The sequence below is a fragment of the Phalacrocorax carbo genome, chromosome 3, assembly GCF_963921805.1.
Source record: "Phalacrocorax carbo chromosome 3, bPhaCar2.1, whole genome shotgun sequence".
Lineage (NCBI taxonomy): Eukaryota > Metazoa > Chordata > Aves > Suliformes > Phalacrocoracidae > Phalacrocorax > Phalacrocorax carbo.
Window position 1 is genome coordinate 30,906,601 of NC_087515.1, and position 19,389 is coordinate 30,925,989.

The following is a 19,389-nucleotide window of genomic DNA, read 5'->3' on the forward strand; positions in this document are numbered from 1 at the left end:
AGCAAAATGGTGTCTCTTATCCTCTCCCTCCCTCCTCACTTACCCTGGCCTCCCCATGCCCAGCTCCCAGTAAAAGCAAGTCTATTTTTCTTCTAAATGGCATGGTAGGCATTGCAAAATTACGTAGGATCCTGATCATGTTGGGAAGTTAACTCATCTTGAATCCGATCCAAGGACACCAAGGGAAAGATTTCTGCTTCACCCCTGGGTGCACATCATTTACATCATCAAAAAGAAACGCTCTGTTTGCTTATAGACACAGCAGTGGTAGACATAAGCCCCCTTGGCATGAACAACAGCTCTGATCTAGGAAGAGAAACTGCAGTAATTTCAAAATTGTTGGCTGCACTTTCACAAAATGTACTCAAACCATTTTTTCCATTGATCTGACGACTCTGGTTACTCAAACAGCTCCTCAGCCTACTTCCTGTTCTGCTGGAGAGCTCAGCAGCCTTGCTAAGAAACAGAAGAAAAAACCCAAATTCTAACTTTATTTTGAGGTCATCAGAAATAGCTCTGGTGGATGGTTCATATTTTTGTTCCAAAAACATATCTGTAATTTTCATCCCATCGGAGGGCATGGCAATCTGACCTGTCCTGCCCCCTGAGATGCTGGTTCAGCACAGCCGGTGAGCTGAGCCCATGCACCACTGCCAACATGGCCCTCAACTCTGAGCACAAGAAACCCGCTGTAGGAAGAGAGGGGAAATTCAGTCTCTGTGCCACATTTTGTCGCTGGTTCTCCCATGCTGTGCTTTCCAAAGGATCCCTGACGAAGCCAGCTGTGGGGGGGAATTTTGCAATGCGGGCAGCTCTCCATGGTCTAGCCATTTATATAAACAATGCACTAAACCCAGCCCATCTGTGTTTCGTGTTATTCTTACTCTGGATCAGACTTATCCCTTGCCTAAGCCCACCAGACTCAACAGAGGTACGACAGAGTCGATTTGGCCCGGTCTCACTCCAGTCTTCCAACTGAAACGAAGTGACATTCTAGAGCGTGGACTCTTCTCCATAAAAATGACAGTGAAGCGTAGCTCAGGGAGTCAGTGAGCTCTGTTCGCTGGCCCTGGTTCCTGCAGTAGCAAAAGAAGACAGCAAGGGACCAGCAGACAGCAGCAAATAAACACTTTACAGTGAGATCAGCTGGAACTGCTGCTGCAAAATCAGCCACTGAACCTACACCTGGAGTCTCCCTTGCTTTTCCAAAAACCACATGATATTTTCAAGATTAGTGGTGAAATCTGTGGCTTTTCATTACCAAATATGAAAATTAATATGCCTTAGGGGTTTGAAGGGATTAGCGGGTATTTTCCAAAGTATTTTATCTTTGGAGAATTTATTCCCAAAAATTCCAGTGCTAGCTGTCCTGCTTTAGAGACGTTAAGTGCTGTAACATTGTTAGCGTTTCCTGGGCCAAAGCTTGTTTCTCAAATCCCCACTCGGTTCAATAAACACTGACACCAAGCAATAACATTCAGAATGTGTGTTGTAACGTGTGTTATGTTACAGCTGGCCACGCTGTCTAAACTGACTTGCAATTTAATTCCCAAGCAAGTAACCTAATTGCATAGTATATGGAAAATGTTGCTGTTATGCAAGCCTCTATTTTCTGACAATAGCCAGTAAAGCTGCTTTCCTCCCTTAATTTTATATCCTGGAAATATTCTAATTCTGTTTGTTACGCCAACAGTTTAGCTAGTTTTCCAAAGGCAGCTGCTCTCCAGAAGACCATCTGCATGTTGTAGACAATCTTCAAAACTGCCCTCCTGGTGCGATTTCACTGAAGTTAATCCTGCAGATGGAGCACCTGAGAAAAGTGCGCAGCCCACAGATACACCCAACGTCCATGGCTTTGCTTTGGGGGTTATTCCCTTTAAATGTATAATAGCTCTAAGGACATGCTAAATGGAAGAATATCCTTGCCTCCTTCCCCTTGGGGGAGCAAAGACACATACCTATCAGCTGGAAAGGAGAAAAGGGAACACTGCAGCATCTTAATTCAAGAGGCAAACTGGAGATTGTGTCTGCACACCCATAAGAGTAAACTGAAATCCAAATACCCTTAGAGCCGATAGAGAACACTTGGTCTCACTTTGCACAGCACCTCTAGACCATTCAGTGATAAGGTAGTTTACGACAGTTCAACAGCTCTGCTTGGTATTTTCCGAGCACTGTCAAAGCCTAAGAATACATATCGAAAGATGTGTACAACCTTCAATAGACCATTGTCCAAATGCAATCGTTTAGTTGGAAAGGCAAGATTTTTGCTAAAATCTTACAGTCTGAACTGATGTGCTGGCCAGCAGCACCTTAATATAGTCAGAGCTGTTTTCCCATCTCCTGGCAGCTGCTCGTGTCAAAGATCTCTGAATTACCTTTATGTGTAGAAAAAATGATCAGTGTTTTACACCAAAAATCAACAGGGAAGTGGTGTGAGCCTCCGTGTGCAGTTTGCATGGTCCTCGTTCTCCAGTGACCGCTTGTATCTCTATATGCACCCCTACCTCCAGATTTCGCCTGGGAGATGAGTTTGAATTTCGGCGGAGATGCAGGAGTCGAATGCCACCTGCTATCCCAAGCCTCGCGACACCCGCACAAACAGGAAGGCAGATTTCGCTTTAGTTGTGTATGGGCTTTTTGTTTCGGCTAGGGCAGGGAGGGAGAGCTGGCGGTCTCCGTTTGTTACAGGAAAGCCGAATCGGCTTACATGGTCTGCCCTTCTGGCCTTTCTTTCCATTCAGCCCACTTCTCAGCCGAGAGAAGCAGCTATTTCAATAGACCGTTCGCCTGCTCTTGCAGTTTTAGTGTGAGCCCTGCCTTGATCTTACAGTCCCCAGCTCTTGCAGTCAGGTGGCTGAGACTCTGAGCTTTCATTTTTAAAAAGAAGGTACATTTCTAGTCTTCTGGCTTGCAGAGGAGACTGAAAAATTGTCCCAAGTGCAAGCTGAAGGCATAGAAACCAGGAAAACAATCAAACAAACCCAGCACTTCCAAAAGAACCCCCAAAACATTTGGTGGTTTTTAAGGCAGTCCTTGTTGTTTTGGGGACAGCTTGGGTTGGCAGTGTTTTAACAGTAAAGGCATGGTCGAGAAAGCTGCAGACTTGGTACACGCACACTGGCCTCAATTCCTCGTCCCGCTGCAGGCACTCATCACCCCCCACTGCGGGGGGGCCCAGAGCCACTGCAGAGAGTGGGCATAGCCATCCCAGCTCCTACCGCTGCCAGGGCCAGCGAGCAGCACAGTCCGCTCCTCCACTCGGCCGCTGCAAGCCCCTCGCCTCTACATGCCTCGATGATAAAAGCATCCGTATCCTGTCCACACCATAAGATCCACCCTTCAGTAACACTGAAATTACAGCGGGCCAGAAAAATGCTTATAAACCTTCCTATTGCAGGTAAAACCTAGGATTTTCCCACGAATCGAAAAGGTCTTTCCTACGGCCCCTGCCCAAGAGGGGCTGCTGCTAAAAAGCTTGCCATCCCACACTGCAGCATCTTTTTTTCTCTATCTTTTGTGCCTGAACCCTCCCAAGGCACAAAGGGAAAGGGCGTCAGAAGACAGGCAACATAAATCTCAGGGAAGGAGGATCCGCTCCAGATGCCAAGTGACGGACTTCAGCTGAGGAAATGGCACAGTGTGTCCCAACAAGGCAGAAAAACACAGCAGGGGACAGAAAACTTGATGACGGATCATCATATATGTGTGCGTTCCTTCCCCTCTGTCCGGGGAAACTCTGCAGCACGTTTTGGTGACAGCAAAGCAATTACTAGCTGTTTGCTTGTTTCCCTTTAATGAGTCAGTTGAATGAGCCCGGTGTGAGTGTCGGGGGAGTGAAAGTCTGTCATTCAGCTGTCTGCAAACTCCGGCTTCTCTGAAGATTTCTAGATCAGATTTCAGGGCCCCAGGAGTTTGGGTTATTTTTCTAAATGAGGTTCAACATTGCATCTTCCGGAGAAGCTGCCAGTTATCTACAAAACCTACAGTTCTTATTCATTCGACACCACAGGTTTCACTTTGAATCACAGCAAAGTGTGGTTGACCTCAGATTAAATTAAAATACTTGCTCCATGGCTTTAGACTAAAGGTTTGGCCAGGAAGGGAGCTGGATGGACCATGGGTTTTTTTACATCAGAGGTCAATCAAAAATCTAAGGGAAAGGTGATGTGCAGGTTGGGCTGAACACAGCTGAAATCATGGGGCTGTGGAAGGAAAGCTCTGAAATGTCTTACCTGAAGCCAAAGTAAAAGGAGGTGTTTCATTTTGGGTTATGTATGTTCTAAAAAACCTTTTTTCTTCTTTCAATGTGTGTTAGCGGTGAGGTCAACTTTTAAGTGAAAAATGCCATTTTGAATCAAATCTACATTTCAAATGCTTGCAAAACATAAACAAACCATTCCCAAAATGAAACAGTTCATTCTGAAAGTGTCAGAATGACATGCATTGCTATTTTTAACATCCCTCCCTCTTCCCCCACCTCTGTATTTTTTTTCTAGGCCAGAACTATTCAGAAAATGTGTTTGAATTTGTGAATCATTTTGACTCCCCCTCCCCCTTGACATTTGCTGGAAAATTTACCCACTGCCAAAAAACTGTTCTTCCAGCTCCAGCCAGCTCCTACAATCTTCTGTCCTGCCAGGGTTTGTCTGGATGGGGTTGGGGGTCTGACTGCCTTGGGGACACAGCACAGATGGTCCAGAGGTCGAGTGGGCCAGGAGGGCAAACCCCAGCATCTCTCTGGGCAGTGACAGGCTCTGGCACAAAGCAGCCCAACCCTCCACCATGGCTGCCCTGAAAAAGCCCTGAGCCACCCTCTCCTGAGACCAAACGGGGAGTGGGACTCTGAAAGAAGCCACCATGCAGAGGGAGTTCCTCATCAGGCTACGGCTTCCGGATATTAGGGGAGCGCTTCGAGTTTTGGTTCTCTTGGAAAAATCCTGCATTCAACACCAGGCCCCTGAAAGTTAAGGGGGTGTGCCATGGGGGCTCAGAGCTGCCTCCTATCAAGCTTATGGAAATTTTTGCTTTGGCTTTGACGGAAACATGACGGCTCTGAGGCTTGCAATGCAACACAGAGGCTTGATTCTTTGCATCCTGGCAATTCGTAGAACAATTTATGCCTTTGCAATGCAAGTGTAAATGTTACCACTCTCATTTGTGAGTGTTTTGCTCCTACCCTGAAACCTTTAGCAAGTGGAAAACTTGGATCTCTCTCTCTCAGTCCTCACATCCAACCTATCTGTGAGTCTTGCAGATTTATTCAGGATAACATCCCTAAAAGAGTCTTTCCAATCTACCCACCCCACTAAAATTCACCTCCAGGGCTCACCACTTCATATCTCAATTTCACACCTCAATAGCCTTTCCTCTGCAGGCTTGCTCTGCAAAGATTCACCAAACCCATTGCTGAAAGATAGCTTTTCCAATCTGTCATTTGGCCCCTCTGCAGCTCTCTCAGCCTCCCCACCTTGACTCCTTCTCCTGAGGTGCAAGTCTAAGCTACTTGGCTTTTCTTTCAAGGCTGTGATTTATTCTATTCCCATCACTTCTTATTTCAGTGCTGAAAGGTCAACTCCTGCGTATGCTCAAGCATGAGATCAGCCTACATTAAACAGGCTCCTCTGAGCTTTCTCCCTTCTGGGAAGGGTTCCCATCCACAGAAACAAACCTGGGATCTGGAACTGCCTTTAAACTGCCCAAAAGCTCAAAGACTAAATGTCAGAGCTGGTCAGGCTGTACAACACAGGGTCGGACAAGAACAGACAAGGTGGCATCATGCTACCATTGCTTTTCCCTCTCATTACTGGCCCAGCACCTGGTCAACACTACAGTCACTTCTGACCACCTGGACTCCCATGCTGTCTTCCTTGGCTCAAAAAAGCCTTTCCAGCAACAGAGAGTAACATGAGAAAACAGAGCCCTGAGGAGAGAGGCCAAGTCTTTTCTCCTCGAGATAAGACACAGATGAGGGGCTGCTTAATGGTAGAGGAGCTGAGCTGTATCCGTGGCTTCAGACCACCTGTTTTAACCTGCCGTGCAAAGGGGCTTCCACAAGAGCTGGATGGCATTAGTTGCTCTCTCCTCCAAGAGAGGGTCTGTTTCAGTTCAGAGCTGCTTTTCCAAAAGTTCATCTTGAATGTATGAGCTTTATGCAGACTTTTTTTAGCGGTGGTACATCTTGCTCAAAAACTGCCACACGCACTGTTTGTGTGTGAAGGTGGCAACGTGACACCCGACAAGGCAATTCTGTTGGCTTTGCAAAAAGATCAAGGCTAGTTCCCACTCTGCTAAATATAAGGAAGGGGAACACAGGATTTGTCAAGCAGAGAGATATAAACTGGATTGGGAACATTTTATATACAAATTCCCAGGAGAACATTAAAACAATGGAGCTGGGAGAGCGAGCACACTTGTCAGGGTTTTTTCAAACAATGGGCTTCACATATTCTTTTAAAATACCACAGTAATTCAGGTGGATAGAGATAAGACACAGTTCTAAAATCTCTTTCCTTTGTTTCCTTTCTGGACGCCCTGGTCTCCACACCAGTAAGACATTCCCAGCACAAAACCCCAGGGCAAAGGGCTGTCAGCTCTAAGTAAATACAGCTCCAAGGAGATAATAATTAACACGCTTTTTCTGAAGCTGCTTGGCAATTGCATTTCCGAGTGCCTGCTACTTCTGTGATCACATGCCTTGCTTTCAAGGCGTACCTATTAATGGCAGCCTGAGACTGCCCTAGGCAGCAAAATGGGGGTTGCTGCATGGGGGTGCAGCTCAGTGCCAGCCCCCGGCAAGAGCAGGATGAGATGGTGGAACTCAGAGGCCAGCACTGTGCCAGCAAGCGGTGCCCAGCTCTCCTCCTCCTCATGCTGCCATGACAGGCACCTACCTGGGCAGTGTGCACTGGCTGCTATCCCATGCTCCCATCTGCAACAGCACCCGCAGATGCAAGTACCATCCTGGCGCCTTTCATGGTCACTTTGTGTGGGTACTGAGGGCAGCATGAGGTACGAGGCGATGCTGAACTGGCTTCAATGGAGCTAAGCTGATGCTATGCAGGCATGGATTAAAAAAATGGAATCGGGCTCCATTTCAGAGTTCAAAGAAACATTTGAACCTGTGGGCACTGATTCAGGCTCATCTCGAATCATATCCCAAGCTCAGCCTTTTAAGCTAGGTCTGTAGTCCCTCAGTAAGGGCCACTTTGCGGTAGTTATTTGAGTTCCTTGCCAATCTGTTGTTGGATTTTCCACTTGACTTTATTAAGGGATTAAGTTGTTTGTCTCATCATCTTTTATCTGTCCTGTTGAGTTTCCTACAAACAGACTTTAGCCAGACCAGAGAAAATAGGAGGAAAAAAAAACACCCAACACTTTCAAGATATAATCATGGTTCAGGATTTGTCGTTACTATTGTTTAAATTTATTACTTTGGATATGTAAACTTTGCTGACTCCTTTAATCTGGAATGTATTAAAGAAAGCATTAGGCATTACAACATGTCACTGGATTATACTGTCCTGATTCAGCTACAGCTGTGGAAGAAATATATAACAGGAGATCCTGTGGAGTTATATATTTTAGACTTAGGTCATCAATTACCATAGAGAAGATAAAAACAAATGTAGCTGAGCCTGGAAAGAATGTTGCTAAAATTGGAGAAGCATTTAATGTGAGTAGCCTAGGGGTACAATAACTTTGCCTGTAACTTAACAGAACCCACCCACATAAAACATACCAAGAAAGATCACAGATTGGACTCTCTGATCTGCAGTCTGCCAAAAAAGCAAACCTGACTTTTTTCCCCTTCCTACAGATGCAGGCTTGAATGGTCCCTGCAGAGTGTTAAATATATATTACCCGTAATAGCAACCATATTACATTTGGACATGTTGCTAATTTTCTCCCGGCTGCTCTGTACCTTGCTTGCAGCTGGAGGATGCCCCTGGATATCTAACAGGGCTTGTGCCTGCTGGCAGAGCAATTCCTATGGTCCACATGGTGAGAAGGAGCCTGCTTACCTCCCCCTTGCCTCACCCCTCCTTGGCACCCTGGTCTTCTCTCTTTTGAGGGGTTCAAACGGACTCCCTCAATCATTGTTCTTAAGTACCCCTTTAACAGAAATGTTTGAATGCATTTAGCACAATGGAATAAAAGCTATTCCTGTGCCTCTCCAAAACACCTTGTCAAAGTACAGCTGCAATGAACAAGGCTCAGCGGTGAGCTGAAGGCCAGGCTCGGATCCTGCCCTTTTCCCAAGTAGCAGGGATTGGAGATTGTTTAGCAAGAAACAAGAAAAAAACAGCCAACCCTAAAATGCACCCTCCAAAAGGTCACCCTGCAGATCTTTCCATTTATAAAACTCCTGTCCCCAAAAGCTCTGAAGCACTGTACCTATCAACAGGCAAAATCCCCATGGGGACCACGTCTCTAATTCATTAATTCAGTTTAACGTTGGATTTACCACAAGATGTAACTGGATACATGCAGGGGAGAGCAAGGTGAAAAACGATCAGGGACCAAATCTGCTGCATGCTCCTGCTGGCTTCAGCGGAGCTACAACAGCTTTTATCAGCATTTTATCTGACCCTAACAAAAGGAGCGATTGTTTAGCAAAGGAAGAGGGTTCTTTGATTCTATCTTGCTGCAGACAAATTGCCCAAGCAAGGGCAAAGGGACAGGAAACGAAGGGGGAGGAGGAGGAGGAGGTGATGCTGAAGGTAGGTGCTGCCATTGTTTAGCCCTCCACTAACTTCCACTCCGTGCCACGTTTCTGTCGGCCCCTTCTGCAAGCGCTGATGGGGCTGGGGGGCCTGCTCCACAGCCATCCTACCATGATGTTGTGCTCGTTGTTCTGGTGTTGATATATTGGTCTTCATTCAAGCAAAGGCCAAAGCATTCAGCTTGAAAGGAGTTTGGGGACAGGAAAGACTGCACGCTGAGACTCACTGCTCTGCTTCACACAGTCCAAGAGCCCTATTTTCCAAAACCCCGAGCGCAAGACTTAAAGCCAAGGATGACACCCCACAAACCAAGGATGAAACCCTCGGCAGAACTCACATAAATTCAGCGAGGTCTACACCATGGGAACTGCAGGTGCCGACCTCTCTGCAAATGTGTGAGGCAAAGAGTGAAGAGACAATCGGATTCTGTCCTTTGAACCAAACTCATTAAAATGTTCATCAGTATGTCACTCCAGAGCCCATATATGTCTTTCAGGGAGATGAGGGATGCTTTACTATTACTTAAAACCGCAACAGTGCTGAATGCTAATGCAGTTCCTGTTGTGTAGCGCTGATCAGATAATAACACTGTACTGCTTACAAGAAGAAGTTGTAAGTGCTAAGCGCTTGTTGTTTTACCCCCTAGTTCTCCCTCCAAAAGCAGTCCTTGTGTTTTGGCTAGCAATAAATCTTAGATCTGAAAGGAAGAAATGAATTCCTTCTACTAGGCTGTCTCTTTTTCAATGTCATTAATGAAAAGAACATTCTTTACTACAAAAAAACCCACTCCTTGCTTCTCAGGCCTGAAATGTATGGTAACATTGAAATAAACATCATGAGAGGAGAAAGGCTAATATGGTCTTAGAAACTTGCAGCAGACTCTGATATTGCCTACCTATGAGAAACTAAGGATAGAAAATGCCGGCACTCAGCAGCCAATGCAACCCCAAGGCTGACTACAGCAGTGAGGAACTCCACAGGCACGCAGCCGTGACAGAAGGTCTGGGGTGGTGAACTCCCACCATGGCTGGGAAAGAAGAAGCTGCAATCTACGTTTTCTAAAAGCTTCCACCAATTCTGAGCGCATTCGTTGCACCTACACCCTGACTGAAACTTGCAGCTGGAGACCCTGAGCTTCTGAACGTACCCACGCCAACTCACGCTGAAAGGCACTGCTGGGTGATCATCCTTGTTACAGAGCAAATCACACATTTTGCTGCCTAAACACTGATTTAAAAGCCAAATCAGAGGCATTTGCTTTTGAAGCTGGTAGACCTCAGATTGGAGCAGCTTCCTGAACTACTTGCAGCCATTGTGCAGGCTATGCGAAACCCGGCTTTCTATGTAATAAGAAATTTGGATAAATTTTATAGAAGACATTAATGAGTACTTTAGGAACAGATTCCTCTGTCTTAAGCAGAACCCTGGGCTAGTAGCCCTCAAGATCCCATCAGAGTCAACAGAGAAGAAAGGTACCTTAGGAGGAGACATCCAACAAGGCTGAGCAAGATGAATTCCATAAAAGGGCCATTTGAAGTGACCCAGCAAGTGTGGAAGCCCACATTCCCTGAAAAGTCACAACTGAGAATAGGGATTACGCTGCTAACTTACTCAGTGATTTGAAAATGTTAACATTTAGTTTTCACCGTCTGTTAAATATTAACATATCTTTCTTAGAAAGCTTGGCTGGGCTTCATTGGAAGAAAGCAGGTCAAATTTACAGCACAAATTTACCTACTGGTATAAACAAAAATCATCTCTAACAATTACAGAAGACTAATCTCAGCTGAAGTGACATTTAACATCATACACAGATGCCATTATTTCTCTAGTGAGTTAGAACAGATTTACATGTAAAGAAAACATTAGCTCAGCGCTGGCTTTCAGTCATTGCATGGCACGCAAGAGCTCAGTGCTGCACTAATATTTTCTTCGCATGCAAATCTGTCCTAACACATTATAGAAATAATATGGAAAACATGAGACAGGTGCTGACTATGGTTTGATTGTTTTCTGTCATTGCAAGGCTCTAAAAAGGTGAAGAAAAAACTGTAAAGTTTCCACTGATCTGGGAACTTTACCCCACGGACATTCAGCTTAAAACCTGAAGGGTCCAACCAGCCAAGCTCCTGACATCTTGTGATTCCCATCAGAAGGGGAGGAAACCTGGCTGTTTCCAGAGGTGGGGACCCTAAGGATGATGGGCCTAGTGTTTGTTCTTCCTGCACCTTGGAAGTGCTTTGGGCTTTTTTCCACTTTTTATGAATGCTTTCAGTGTGAAATTGCTTGAGAAACGAAATATGCAAGAGACAGCAGCTGTGCTAGCAAATAAGTTCCTCTATGAAAAGGATCTGCTATGTGCCATGTAATTCCTGCACTGTCAGTCATGGAGAATGTGAGCAGAGAAGAAACGCTTCCCAATGAGCTTAAAAGTGCTGATGAAAATGGGCTTGAAATAGCACTGTTCGTCTCCCATTGTGTTATGGCAGTATCTTCACTTAGCCTCCGTGGGTGGGAGCCCGTAAAAAAAGCTGCTTATTCCCTGAGAAGGCCACACGAGTAGGTAGAAGATAAACTACCGAATAGAGAGTGGTACTTTGTGAACTCCCTGGAGTGCACAGCCTCCATCCACAAAGAGCCTGAAGCTCTGCTCATCAGCCTGCCGAGCACCGGGGAGTTCTGATCTTGTCCCAGGAGACAAAACACGCTGTGCTGTCAGGTCTGCTGAGCGTGGTGCTCTGAGAGTAGAAACTCAGTGGTGTCCGTCTCAATCTCCTCTTCCTCTCAGTCCTCCCAGAGCAGGGCTGAAGGAGGCTCCTTTGCTTTGGCAGCTTACCCGGTGTGCTGAGCACCTTCCCTGGGCACTGATACACATTACTAGAGTAACAGTCGCTCTTCAGAGCAAGCAAGAAGACATTCTATTGATACTAAATTGGTGACACCACTCACAAGCCCATAAGCTTAGGAGCTTTTAAGACAAACATGGTGGGAGGAAGGAGTAAAATACATAAACAGTCAGCATGAAGATATACATTCATGGGGCTTGCATGCATCACCATAGCCATGTGGTCATGGTTTCTGTTACACAGAGGCTTCCTGATCCCAGTGACATCTAAGAAAGGGAATGAAAGCATATTTAATGTGATTGATTTTTATAGGAACAAGTCAGGAGTGCTGTTGTCAGCTTATGCCTTGGAACATCTCAAAATGAAATAAGCAAGGGTCCCACAGGCCCTTGGCTGACACTAACCCTATCTAAACTTGGCTCCTTTCAGAAATGCATTACAGCCATTGTGAGTCAAACAAATCAATTTTTAAAATCACCTGTTAGCAGCAATGCCATTAACTTTTTCCAAAAGCTCTTGCCACCTTGCACAGGTTAATGGCAGTCTCTTATTCTGAGCAAGCTGCTCTGCCTGTTGAAAGGAGCAGAGGTTTCACAATGTACCGAGTCGCTTGGTTACTATTCTGCCGTATGTCCTTCTGTTTCCACAGCGGCTGTGGGAAAGCCAGGAAGAGGAACAGTGCAGTGTCTTGCACTGTTTTTCCAGGAGGGCATTTTTTTTCCCCTTGACATGTCATTTTTCTATAGTACGTACTTGCACAGTTTCTGCTTTTCCCCCTACTCATCTGTTGCTTTTAGGTCAATGACAACTCACTGTAACAACCAGCATTGGAGTATCTTTTGCTTAATGGGTGCAGCCAGCTTCCAAGGCTGGGGCCAGGCCTCCTGCTATTGAGTACACCTTGGTCTATCAGCTTTCCCTCGCAAAGACCAAACAGAGTCCCCCAGGAACAGCAAAACTGATAGACCTGTATTTTCCTATTGAAGTCAATGGGACTCACAGCTAGAACAGGGCTTATCTTGGATGTGAAATCCCCCTTAGGAGCTGGGCCGCCATCTCGGGCTACCTGTGCCGCCCGCAGCCTGGGACAGGGAGCACCTTCTCACTCCCCTACACACCAAACCTGTGCAATCAGCCAGGAGGGGAAAAATCCTCCCTCAGCACAAGACGCGCCATGACAGAGGCAGCCTCCTTCCAACAGCTGCTGCATCCCCCTGGCTCGGGCAGTGGGGGAGCAGAGGCACCCGCTCCTTCCCCAAACTGCCCATGTCGCTGTCTCAGGGGTCGTGCAGTGAGCGCTCCCCCGCGGCGTTGTCAACCGCAGTGTCCCCATTACAACATGCTGCCTGGACAGGCCGTCCCTCCCACTCAGCCTGAGAAGTGTAATTGCTCAAGTGTCTTTAAAACCTTGCAAGCATCAATAAACAAGCGTGGGGTTTCTCTGGCAGCAGCCCACAGCCCGGGGAAAGCCACAGCTGCATAAGCCCTTACGTGGAGGTTTACTCAGACCTTAAGCGGACTTGCAAAGACAACAGCAAAACGTCAGATTGCTCTTACTGTCACTGCACTTCAGAATTCTGCTATCATCATGGCAGGGCCGCTGTGCCCCAACGCTGTGTAGCCCACTGGGCACCAGAGCACTCCAGGGAGGGGCACTGTACTGAGTAAACTGTTCCAATAAACAAAGGCAGAGCCCGTATCAGCCACCGAGCTGCTCCAGGTCACAGTGTCCAAAAAAGTGGTCACACTCCCGCCCTTTCATTAGCCAACGTCATTTTCTTACCGGCCAATTTGTAGGCCTGACTGCAAATGAAGTTTCCTACCTGAGGTCACAAATGGAGGATGAGTCCGTGCCAGCCAGAGGGATCTGCCTATTTCCCGGGATGCCAGGAAGAACTACAATAGACAGCCGGACATCCCTAACAGATTTGCTAGGCCAGACAGACTCCAGAAAGGAAGGGCAGAAGCAAGCCTGCTGTTTATCAAGTCTGTAAACATGCTATGTGAGATGTACGGTGCAGACCGTATCTGCAGCGAGAACTGCTTTCCTGTCACTCGTCATTACCTCTCCTCCAGGTGCAACAGCCCTCCCCTGCGCCAGCAGCACCCGATGCAGACAGGCAGGGCTCTCTTCCTGCCCAGTGTTTATCTACTCAACCCAGAAGCATGATGTTGGTTTCTGTCAGCCGAGGTCTCCCAGGATTTATTTTGACAGAAAAGCATGAGTTGCGGAGAGAGCTTCTCACACATTCTCCCTCATTACACAACTCATTTCCAGACCGCGTGCGTTGTTAAAAGGAAATAGTGAGTTCATGAAAACACATGCGTGCGCAACTTGAGACTGCTTCAGTAGCTGCCTACTTCTGCCATTATGGATTTAGAAGATGCTGCCAACCGGTACACAAAGTTCGGTGTTATTTATATGAATCAGCTTTGAATTACTGGGCATTTGCGCATGATCCTGCTGAGAAGTTGACTATGAACTGCCAAAGGCAGTGATCAGCCCTGCACGGAACCTGTGGAGTCCAGCGGAAAGTATCATTGTAAATTACCCAGCCACTCCTGCTGAGACAACTCCAGCACCAAACACAAAATCAAGTGCACCTCCTCAGGCTGCCTGACACATTTTGGACCAGCTCTTCATCTTGTTTAGCCTGGAGTAGTCCCACCGAGCCCAGCAGAGTTACTCTGATCTTAGACCTGATCTGAGAGCTTGCTCCGATCCAGGCCATTTGGAAATACAAACGAGCCTTGTCTCTTCACTGCCGAGCCACCGGCCTGGCTGAGCTCGCTGGAGGCCACGGGAGGCTGTGCAGAGTCAGCCTGAGGCTCCAGGAAGCTTTCCACAAGAGCATCAGGCATGATTTTGCCCACCAGCAAACTGTTTTCAGCAGCAAATCAGTGGGATCTGGCACTAGGAACAGTCATTAGCATGGAGAATAGAGCAGAGATTACTACAGCTCACGCACACAAAAACGGCAGAATTTAATCAGCAGAGGGATCGTAGCAGCTCCCAAAGGGAGCAAGCTGATTCATCAGTTGAGAGCCCTGAAATATAAAGATGTCTGCAAACACGATGAGCCAGAGACTCGTAACTTCATTAACTGTGCTTTTACTCAACTGCTGCTCCATCCTGAGCAGAATTGAGCCTGAGTTCTTGGAACAGGATGAAACAAGTAGAAAAGCAGAGATATTTATTTCAGCCTGCTGAGTGTTTTACAAACCACAGTCAGTTAGTTCTTCATGAGTTTGATACCTTCGCTTTACTTTCCCTGCACTGGTCTTCCTCATGTCGTTGAGCTTATCACGTGTCTACAGAAAGTTAAACATAGTGAACCACATCACTGAAAGTTGATGGGCCTTAATCAAGCTCTTTAAAATTAAGGAGCCACTGGGTTGCCCTGCATTTTTCAGGGTCTGTCAGTGTGAGGCTCCAGTGCTGAGCTCAAACCAATGTAATGCCTCAGAGCCAGAGGACGGGAGAGCCCACGTGCTGGTCGGAGAGCCTCGTGATGGGCACCTGCGCTGGGGTAAAGTGGTTCAGAGCCCTCTGGATAAATGGCGTGACAGCTCAGAACAAAGCACACTCTGCATGGAGCATTCAGACATGGAGCGAACTCCCCAAGTGACCCAAGACATCCCATGAATGTGTCTGCCTTTGGAGAGCACCTCAAAGCCCTCCTCTCCAAGACGACCTTTCTGCTCTAAGGGTAACACAACACTGATTCTTCCTCTCACCTGAAGCCTCCCAACCAGCCCCACAACAAAGATCCAGAAACAAATGAATTTAATACAAATACCTAACAAAAATATGCCTACCTAAAATGTAAGATACCCCACAAGCAAAGGTTTTGTTCAAAAGGGGAATTACCAGAAATTCTAGAGATTTTTGCATCCATGTGAAAGGCACACAGACACTATGGTGATGGGCATGGGTATAAATTTTAACAGACAGCTGGCCCACAGTTTCTACTCCAAGGAGGAAATAAATTCTCCCTTAGGCTCATGTAAATCATGGGAAACTCCAGCACCCAGGGAAGCTGTGCTGAGGGAAAGCTGAGGCTCGTAACCACATGTCAGCAGAAGGCTGCAGTCCGTGGGCGCACGTTAAGCATGCCAGCGGGCAGCTTGCGGCGCCGGGGAAGCTCTGCAAAGGCCGTGCGGAATGGGATGGGTACCGCTGCTCTCTCCTGCGAGCATGGGATTGTCAGACTAGGAACAGGGATAAGCTTTTCATGTGAGGGAAGGCAAGCACCACCGAGCAAATGGAAAGCTGCTCTGCAGACCTCTGCTGCAACAGACCTCTGCCCTCCCGCTGCAGCTGTGCCTCGGAGCGGGGATGCGGCGAGCCCTCACCCCACCTTCCTGGGACTGGTGCAACACTCACCACTCGGGGCTTCTGCTGGTCCAGGGTCTGCAGGAAGGCCGGTGTCTGGTCCAGGGTGCGCTCAGGGTCACTGGAGATGTCCTCCTCGGACTCCTCCCAGGATGAGGAGAAGCCGGTAGAAGAGGCTGAGGACGACGACAGCTTCCGGACGGGCAGGCTGCCGGGGGGCACGGCGCCCGCCTCCTCCTCCGGGCCCCCCAGATCCGTGACGATGACGGCAGGGATGCTCCCACCGATGGCTGTGCACTGGCCCTCAAGTCCTGTGGGTGCCACCACCACCTCGCCTTGCCATGGTGCAGGCCCTGACAGCTCCAGCGGGCTGCTGCCTTCTGTCAGACCCACAGCTGGAATCACCGTCACCACCGGCCTCCCCGAGGGTTCCGAAGTGCTCGGCCAGACCTGCACCCCACCAGCATCAGGGGCCTCACTCTCCCCATAGGCTTGCAGCTGGGGTCCGGTTCCAAGTGCCACCACTGGCGCCATGGGGCTGGCAGGCCGGGACCGGGATGGCCGGGGGCTCCGCGGCGGCTGGGCAGCAGAGCTGTGTGCCTGGATGTGTGCCTCGAAGAGCCCCACTTTCTGGTTCACCTGGACATTGTGCAGCTCCCGCTGAAGTTGCTGTGCTGTGGGGGGTCCTGGCTGCCCCTCTTCGCCCCGGCTGCCCCGCCGCCCGCTGGGGCTGCCTGGCTGCCGTGGGGGCTCCTCGAGTGGTGGGAAGAGGAAAGCAGGGCCACGGCGCGGGGAGCGGGGTGGCACAGGGGCCGGGCTGAAGGCAGGGAGCGGGCAGCAGCTCCCAGGTGTCTCCGGGCCCCTGGGCAGCACTTGTCCGGGAGGAGGCGGCGTCTTGCTCCCGCCGCTTGTCACCTCACTGTTGCTATTCATCATCACCAAGCTATTGAGCGCATAGCAGTACACGGCCATAGTAGTCAGCCGGGGCGTACAGGGAGGCCGCCGCCGCTGTCACCTCGGCGCTCAGGCTCCGCAGGGCTGACGAGGGTGTCTCCACGCCGGGACCAGCAGCATAGCCGGGAGGCAGCAAGGGAGCTGGGCTGGCCCCGGCCCACAGCTCCATAAAACAGGACGGCTGGGGAGAGAGAAAGAGACAAGTGATGAGAGTAGCTCACCCCCCAGCTGTGCACACAGCTGGCCGGACTCTTCCCTTCCTGTGTGGCCCTCCCAGGCCCTGCACACACGTGCATGCATCCCCAGTGTGCCACCCCTAGGGACATGGCCCAGCCTGGTCGTCAGAAGGATCTGAGCCAAGGGGAAATCAGGTTTGGACTGTTTCCTGTCTTTCCTGCCTTCCCTGCCCCCTCTCCAGGTTGCCGGCTGATGCAGCTGCAGCAGCAGTGTCCGAGAGGAAACACCATCAGCAGCCGTTCCTGCAACAGAATTAGGGAGTTATGGCCGACTGGCGTGAGCTGAAAGTTGGCAGCTTTCAAACTTTGGCCCCAAAAGCTGACATTTTCTGAAGGAAGTGGAAAAACTCCAAAAAGCTCAAATTTGCCACCTTCCAGTTTGTCACCTATGACCAAGATCAAGCCTCAAGCATGGATTTCTGTTCAGTGATACACAGGAGGGCTCCCTGCTTGCACAGTTTTGTTCGGTATGGGAACACGTCTCCCCTACTTCCCTAACTTATCGTGTGCGACAACATGGGTTTGCACATCTTCATGCGCACCCTGGCTAAACGTGCCACCCTGGGCACATCTGCCTTCTGTGGGGCACCGACTGCTGCAACTGCCTCCAAGCCTCAGCCCGGATCGCACATACGGACACATGTGGTGTTGTTTGCCCTGCGTGTGTGCAAGAGAGAGACTCTGCTTTTGTAGGTGTGTCTCTGCACCCCTCTGTACTTCAGCATGCTTTCCTTCGTGTCCGTTTGCCCCGCGTACCACTGGAGCTGCAATCCCCATCCCACGCTGGGGCACAGGAACCCATGAGATCTACACAGACACGCTGCCTACACGAGTGTGCGGGCTTGTTTACGCACATGTGCGCTAACTCTGCCTCTGGTGTACAATGTCTTTAGAAGGACTCGTGTGCGATGCTGTCAGCAGTACGCACAGGTCTTGGCGCAGCCCTCAGCGACTGGGTGACCAAAAGGCTCCCCATCCCCTCAGGCGCTGCTCAGAGGCAAGGTGAGGCTCAGCAGAGCCCCGGTGGCACGGGCACCCCCTCTTTGCAGGGATCCCCAACACTCTGACTCGGGTGTAAAAGCAAGCACTGGCACAAGGCGCTCAGACAGATTTTGTGTGCGGGACAGCCTGCCCGAGGCCAGGGCAAGGTGCAGGACATCCCACCCGGCCCCGGGGCAGCACCCTGCCCCCCTGCCCGCCCCATCTCTTCCCTTCCTCCCCGCGGGCCCCGGCCGCCCCCATGCACCGCCCGCCGCGGCCCTGGGGTGGGGTGGGGTGGCTGCCGGGGGGGCACCCCGGCCGAGGGGTGGGGGGTCTTGGGGAGGGGGTGGCCGCGTCCCCCCACCCGCCGCCGCTTACCTGGGAGCAGGACGGGCGCCCGCCCTCACTGCGCGCCGCCCGGCAGCGCCCGCCGGCGCCGGCGGCCGCAGGGCGCTGCAGGAACCATCCCCGCGGGCGCGGTGCACGGCCGGGCGTCCCGCTGCTCTCCGCCGGTCCGCCGGGAGGGGACGGGGTGGGACGGGGCGAGGCCGGGGGGGCGCCGGGGTCTCCCCGCTCCGCGCTTGGGCGGCGGAGGCTGCGCGGGCGCGGGAGGCTCCGCGCTCCGGCCAGGTCGGCGCCGCGGCCCCGGCGCCCGCTCCCGGTGCGGCTGGAAAGGCGGGGAGAGGAGGAGGAGGAGAGGGAGAGGAGCGGCGAGGAGGAGGAGGAGGAGGAGAGCGGAGGGAGGGGGTAGGAGAGCAGGAAGGAAGTTGTGAGCCTGTCTGGGGTTGAACTCAGCGGAACAAGTTTCTTTTTTTTTTTTCGCTCGCTCGGCGCTGCTCGGCTGGAGGGAAACACTGAAAAAAAAAAAGTTTCCATTGTTAACTAAGAAAAAAAAAAAAACCAACCAAAAAACCCCACCGCCGCCGCGTTTTGGCCGCTGTGGGTTAAAGACATATGAGCCATTTTCCATCCCTGGTCCCCGGCCGGAGCGTGCGGTGCGGTGCGTTGCGGTGCGAACCCCGCGGGGGCCCGGGGCCGGGGGTCGCCCCGCTCCCGGCCTCCCCGCGCCGGCTGCCCTTCCCATTCCTCCCCCGGGCACAGCGGTCACGGCAAAGGGTGGTGCCCGCACCCCTGGGAACGCGGAGCTGGAGGCCACCCGCGTCCCCCTGCGCCCAGCTCGAAGGCAGGGACCAGCCCAGCCATTTCGCGCAGCATCCCTGCCCTTCCCCGCGGGGACGGCGGCTCCCGCCTCCGCAGCACGTCGCTCGTCCACGGCGGACCGAAGTAGGTCCGAAGCCCTGCGTTGCCAC

General features: G+C 50.3%; 1 protein-coding gene across 1 annotated transcript in view; it reads right to left on the reverse strand.

Moving 5' to 3' along the window:
* The window catches only part of ITPKB (inositol-trisphosphate 3-kinase B), a 70,360-nt gene extending 51,205 nt beyond the window's left edge, over positions 1–19,155 (reverse strand). The window contains exons 1-2 of the mRNA XM_064446390.1: positions 18,458–19,155; positions 15,960–17,043 (exon numbers count right to left, since the gene is read on the reverse strand). Of these exons, the coding sequence (XP_064302460.1) occupies positions 15,960–16,880 (921 nt within the window). The 5' untranslated portion in view covers positions 16,881–17,043; positions 18,458–19,155. The remainder of the gene's footprint in view (positions 1–15,959; positions 17,044–18,457) is intronic.
* Between the last annotated feature and the right edge of the window lie 234 nt (positions 19,156–19,389).